Source organism: Myotis brandtii, unplaced genomic scaffold (genome assembly GCF_000412655.1).
Source record: "Myotis brandtii unplaced genomic scaffold, ASM41265v1 scaffold29, whole genome shotgun sequence".
Taxonomy (NCBI): domain Eukaryota; kingdom Metazoa; phylum Chordata; class Mammalia; order Chiroptera; family Vespertilionidae; genus Myotis; species Myotis brandtii.
In genome coordinates this window covers 660,367-666,915 of record NW_005361075.1, presented here as the reverse complement: position 1 = coordinate 666,915, position 6,549 = coordinate 660,367, and the positions used below count along the sequence as shown (strand labels likewise).

General features: G+C 45.7%; 1 protein-coding gene across 1 annotated transcript in view; it reads left to right on the top strand.

The window, feature by feature from the left end:
- HOXC13 (homeobox C13) overlaps nucleotides 1–6,518 on the top strand; it is a gene marked incomplete at its 5' end in the record, with an annotated part of 7,130 nt that extends 612 nt beyond the window's left edge. The window contains one exon of the mRNA XM_005869272.2: nucleotides 5,414–6,518. Coding sequence (XP_005869334.1) covers nucleotides 5,414–5,670 — 257 coding nt within the window. The remainder of the gene's footprint in view (nucleotides 1–5,413) is intronic.
- Between the last annotated feature and the right edge of the window lie 31 nt (nucleotides 6,519–6,549).

The following is a 6,549-nucleotide window of genomic DNA, read 5'->3' as shown; positions in this document are numbered from 1 at the left end:
GTCGGTAGCTCGCCTCCTCCTCCCCCAGCCGGCTCCAGTCTCGCGCGTGGCTCAGTGCCGGCGAAGCCCGCTTCCGGCTAAGAATGGGGGTGGGGAGGGCCTAGAGTACCTTGGAATCCACAATCACCAGCCCCAAACCCTCAACCCACCAAATAACTAGGGGGGAAAATAAGACCCCCCATTTTCTTTGCCAGAATTTCCAAGATCGTTCAGGCACTAGACAGTTGAGTGTGTGTGTGTGTGTGTGTGTGTGTGTGTGTGTTTTAAATAGGAGTCCGATTTGCCACAGTCTACAGAAATGTAGGATACTACCTTTTTCTTTTCTTTTTTATGTATTAAAAAAATTTGGCCATGAATTTCCCAATTGTTAAAGGAGCAGAGCTAAAATCTCTCTTGAGAGGTTGTGTAGAGAAAGAAGTTTGAATCCCTCTCCTGAGATATAAATTTTATTTTTCTCTCTGGTATACTGAGTTCAAATAATGTGGGTGTTTCCACTGCTAACTCCCCCAAGTGTGGGGAGAGAGAGTTATCCATGCCTCAAACACAGAAAGAAGGTGGTAAGGATGAGAGGGGTAGGGGAGGAAGACCTGTTCTGAAGGGACCTGGGGTCCAGGCCCAGGCTGAGAGCCCCTCAGTTTTGTTTGGCTATGTGTGGGGTATTGGGGGGGGTGTGGAATTCACCATTGCCCTATTCCTCTTTAAATGAGGCTTTCCCTAAACAGGAGGGGATCTTGCAACCCACCCAAGGGTTTCTAAAAACCATATGGGAGCTTTGAATTCAGCACTGCACTGAGAAATCAGGATTTGGGATCTAACAAATCCAGAGCTTCAGTCTGCTCTGGCTGTAAGTAGAGCTCAGGGAGAGAGGGCCGACTGGCTCCCTTCCGACGTCCACAGGGGCCCAGTGGGGCCCAGAGCAGCCACACATGTCTCCCCATACTGCCCAGAGGTCCCCCAGCTCTGCATATGGGCCTAGGGACATTTTCATTGGACAATATAGACTGAAGACCTCTTAAGAGTGGGCCCGAAATTCCTCTGCATCCGGGACTGGGGAAGGGGCAGATGGTGAGAATATCACTGAATTATGTTAGAAAGTGTAGCAAATAACATTCTTGTAAATATTCTGAGAATACTCAATATAACATACAACTGAATACCCGGGTGGAACCCACCCTAGGCACCCCATTTTGGTTGCAAGAAGATTTAAGGATGATAGAATTTTAGTACATGGTATCATGCATTGCATATTTGGCATTGGCGATAATATTTTTATATAATAAGATTTCTATTATTAACCACCTAATATGAAACATACACTAATATATTTCTAGAATACAGGCAATTCACATGTAGAGAGATGGCCCTTTAATCCCCCAATTCTCCCAAATGGAAAGGTCCTTAGGAATTGGGTATCTAGCAGGAATTCTTGGAGCAGGTGGAGCCAATGGGCCATTCTAAAGGGCCAAAAGACAGGGGAGCATATACCCACCAGGCCCACTCTGGGCAGAAGTGCAGGTCTGGAGCAATGGGCGATGGGTTTAATGTGAAGAAGTGAAGAGGAGCTTCTCTGGCATCCTTATGTATTCCTGTGGAGTGGAGTAGGGGTGAAGGATTGAAGAGAAGCTCAGAAATATCTTGGAATAAAATATACATTTTAAAGATTCCCTGGGGGGAAAAACACGCTAGAAATAAACACTTTGTGATCACAGCCTCCTAGAGAAAAATAGCTTTGAAATAAAAAATATATAGCCCAACTGAGATGTAATACATTTGCAAATTATGGCATGCAAATTACAGCATGGAAATGGATATAAAACCCAGTGTGTCTCAGCAGCTATGTGCTCAAACACTCCCTGTGTGGAAATAGAATCAGGCTGGTGTATCCCAGTGAGTGCAGAGGTCCAGGCAATAGGCAGATGAAAAAGAAATGATCTTCAGACACCCTCCATCTTTCTGCCCACACAGAGATCTTTTAGAAGCAGTGAGATTTCCAGATAACTCTGTCTATGCAATTGTGGTTTGTTCCGCAGCATCTAGGCATAAACACTACTGTCTCTCTTCAGCGCCTCTGGCTCTGAGAAACCTCATCTATGGCAGTCTGGGCTGGTGTGGGAGATGGAGCAATTGTTCAGAAAGATCCAAATAATTAGGGCCAAGATGTGTTGTGGCTTTTTCCTTCCCCCAATTATACAGACCCTTGCTTCATTGCGCTCTCTCTCTCTCTCTCTCTCTCTCTCTTCCTTCCAATGGTGAGTGTAGACTTTTTTTTTTTTTCAGAGAGAGGCAGAAATTTTGAGAGAGAATCAGCAAAGAAAGGATGGGGAGAGACAGAGAGGATTAGGAGAGAGAGAGAATGAGAAAAACATTTAGTGGGTTCTTTGGGCCATGCTGGAGTACCTACTGACAAGCCTTTGGATTTTGGTTGAGAAGAGCAGCTAGGATTTCTAGCTGAGGAAGGCGTCCTCTGCAGAGCCCTGTTGTGGCAGTAAGTGGGCAAGAGCAAGGGAGCAGTAGGAACCTGTACACAGAGCTCCAAGAGAAAGCTATGGCTGAGCATTGATCTGATTTTTATTTGCTCTTCAAAAGTGTCTATTAGATTCCCAGGTATGAAGTGGTTTGGGTGCGTGTATGCTCTGGAGGGAGATTAGGGAAGGGTTGAGTGTAATATTAATTAGCCAACTCCCCTGTTTACTTTAGGCAGTATAGACACTATTCCAGGTCTAAGCTTTAGATGTTCCCACATCTGTGGATCCCACTTCCTTTTCAGACAAGACAACAGACAATGAAGGGGGCTTCTGTGAGAAGGCAAGAGAGAAGGTATTTCCCCAGGAGGCCTTTAAAAATCCCCAGCAGTTTGGTCTGGTCCATGAAAAACTTGGCCAAATCAATCCTGGTATTCTACAGAGAAAAAGAGCCAGCTTAAATCAATTACTTGTTTTTTAAAACTGATTTTTAGGGTTGCATTGATTAAACCTCATTGGAAAATTAGAGTGAGGGTTTTGGGAATCCAAAATTGGGTAGGTAATTGTGAGCATTTACAAAAAGTGAGGGGAAAAACAACAACAACAAGGACAATTATCTGGTTACTTCAGGAATTAAATGCCACTTTTATTCCATTTTGCTCTCCAGGGAAAAGAAGGTATTTTATTTTATTTTATTTTTGAAAAGGAGATATTTTAAAGCTGGATTGTATCAGGTGGTTTATTTCCATTTGAGAACTCACCGTGTCATTATGTTGAATCCAAAAATCTGGGTTTAAAATCTTAAACTTAAGTTATTTTACCCAGTCTAGAGCCTCAAATTCTCATCTTGTAAATGAGTTTACTAAAATAATCCTGAAAAAAAAGTTCTGGGGATTAACACAGAAAACCTCACAATGACCTCATGATATCAGTACTTACCTTCTCTGTATTATTCTTGTCCCAGAATCATCAATTTCCTGAATCATAGTTACATCTGTAAGAGTAAAAAACAACTTGAGAACTGAGAGGTTTTTAAAAAAATTATCTTGTACAAAAAATCATTTTTAATCTAAAGGATCTTCTCTGTTAAAGTGAAGTTGTTTTGTTTTTCAGATTTTTATAAAACCTTGGCCTATTCATACATAGGCAGAGACAAGGGACAAATCCAACAATTTTCCTGAGAAATTGTCATCACGAAGACAGCCAAACCAGGCCATTGGAACCCCCCTCTCCCATATTCTTCCTGAGCACTTTTCTCAGGAGACATCTCTCTCCATCCTATAGAGATAAGGGTCCCAGTGGGAATGGGTATAGGGAAGGTGTTGTATGAGGGTGGGGTGAGAACAGCATTTCAGGAAGAGCTTTGTGTTTTCACTCCGGACTGTTTCTACACTCTCAAAGGGTAGAGAATGAAGGAGAAACCCCCAATATTCTGTCTTCTTCACTAGCTTTTGTCTGAAGAAGTCTAATAACTATATTTTAAAAATTAAGGGGCCATTTATTTAGACAATCTCCCTAGTTTCCCACTTCCCCTTGAAAGTGTGGCTATGACCTTTTTATTGACAGAGGTGAGGGTGGAGTGGAAGGGGGGTATAAGGGACATTTTTTTGTTTTTGGTTTCTGTGAAATTTTCAGAGTATAAAGAAACTGAACTACTAGTGGTTAGGGTGACAAGGTATTTAGGATTTAGGGTTAGGATTTCTGCATGGGATGAAGAGAGTTTTCTTCGGCTTTGGAAGAATGGAGAGGAGAGGGGGTTGGAGCAGAGCAGAATTTGCTCTGTTTGGGTGGGTGGACATTTGTGGGGGCAGGGGGACATTGAGTTATTTCTATAGACTTAGGTGAATAGCTGATTTTACCCCCCAAGAAGGGCTCTCCTGGTGCCTTCTCTGGTGGACAGACCCTGGGGCGTGGACCCTTTACTTCCAAGGACTGATTCTCTATATCTCAGGACGGGGGCCTCCTATCCTACCTTGGATGTTGTTAAGTGGCTCACAAAATTGGACTCCTAGACTGATGGGCTCCCACGCAGGCTGGCGTCACCTGGACTGTTCTCTCTGTCTAGTGGTGCGGGCATCAGATTCCTAGTGCAGAGCCAGTGAGCAAAGCCGTGAGCAGCCACTTGGTGGGCTGTGCCAACTGCAGCCATCTCCCTGCCAGACATGTCCTTCCTCAAACCTACAACAGAACATCTTTCTCTCATACTGGAGCAGAGGATGAGCTGATGGCTGCCCAAATGATTTAACTGCAGGAAGGCCTGCAGACCAGAGTGAAATTTGAAGGGACCCCTCTAAGGGCACAGAGATTCTAGTGACACAGAGATTTTAGTGATACAGAGATTGCTGTGCCAAGCCATAATGAAGCCTGAGACAAAAAGAAAATCAGTAATACTGTCCCAGTGTTTATTTTTTTTAAATATATATTTTATTGATTTTTTACAGAGAGGAAGGGAGAGGGATAGAGAGTTAGAAACATCCATGAGAGAGAAACATCGATCAGCTGCCTCCTGCACACTCCCTACCGGGTACGTGCCCTTGACCGGAACCGAACCTGGGACCCTTGAGTCCGCAGACCGACGCTCTATCCACTGAGCCAAACCGGTTAGGGCTCCAGTGTTTATTTTAAAAAATTGATACTTTGTTCATCATGGATATTTTGCATTCATTTTGATTTTTTAAAGCATTGTATTCAAGTATTGTTTATCTTGATGACTGAGTATTTTGTGCCCCCTCCTTTAAAGTTTGAACCAGAGAAAAATACCACAGTGGCCTCACCTCAGTCGTGGCCTTGCTACTAGAGAGCAAAAGATTTGGGGGCAATCCGCTGGCCCGCTTTGAGTCCCTGCCAGAGCTTTGCGCCCAGTCTGCGGTGCGGTGTCGATGCCCGTAGCCCAGTCCAGGGTCCAGCCACGCAACTCACTCCCTGCCCGCCTGCCTTCTCTCCCCCCTTAGACGTGGTTCCCCTACAGCCTGAGGTGAGCAGCTACCGGCGCGGGCGCAAGAAACGAGTGCCCTACACCAAGGTGCAGCTGAAGGAGTTGGAGAAGGAATACGCGGCCAGCAAGTTCATCACCAAAGAGAAGCGCCGGCGCATCTCTGCCACCACGAACCTCTCCGAGCGCCAGGTCACCATCTGGTTCCAGAACCGTCGAGTCAAAGAGAAGAAGGTGGTCAGCAAATCGAAAGCGCCTCATCTCCACTCCACCTGACCGCCCACCCGGCCACCTTCCCCCTCTATTTATGTCGCAGCTTTGTACCATAACCAAACTCACCGAAGGACCCTTCGCCGGTGCAGACGAATATTTAATGTTAACAAGGAAGAGGAACCGTGGCTGGGAGGCAGAGAGTATCCAAGGGCTGGGCGCCCTGCCGTCCCCCTATTCCCCACCCCATCCTCAACCCCCACCCCCATCTAGATGGGATCTACTGGGCCTCAACAGCTTTGGAGGTGGGTCCTTGGCGGGCGGTGGGAGCAAAGCTGCCAGTCCCCATCCCCCGCTCTCCCATCTCCTTGTGAAAAAGCCAAGTGGCAGCGAAGAGCAAGAAGAGCCCAATCATTGCAAACAAAGCAGGGTTGGAGAACCCCAATGACCCCATTCTTGCCTCCTCCTTTGCCCAGCAGGTAGAGGATCCTCCTGAGGTGTCTCAACCTCAGTGCAGGACCTGGTGAGCTTAAAATTTCCTTCCAGTCCTCCCCTGCTCCCTGTCCCTATTGCACTCCTTAGTTAGGCAAGAATTCCCAATTAAGATTTTTCTGTGCATATTTTAAAAGTCGTGTTAATATTAATGATAATTATTAGGGGTCAGGCACCGTGATTGGAGTACAGGCAGCACATAGGTTTTCTTTCTTTCTGTTTCAACAAAAGCTGGAATTGGCCTAAGAGCCACCTACCCCCATCAACCAGGAAACTGAATTTCTCAGGAGCCGCCTTTGCCTCCATGCCTCCTCTGTTCTGCTCTCCCAGTCATCACACAGGAATCCAAGGTCAGAAACTCAACCAGCCTTCTAAATATTTTTCTCTCCTCCTCCTCCTCCTCCCTTCCTCCTCCTCCTCCTCCTCCTTCTTCTTCTTCTTCTTCTTCTTCTT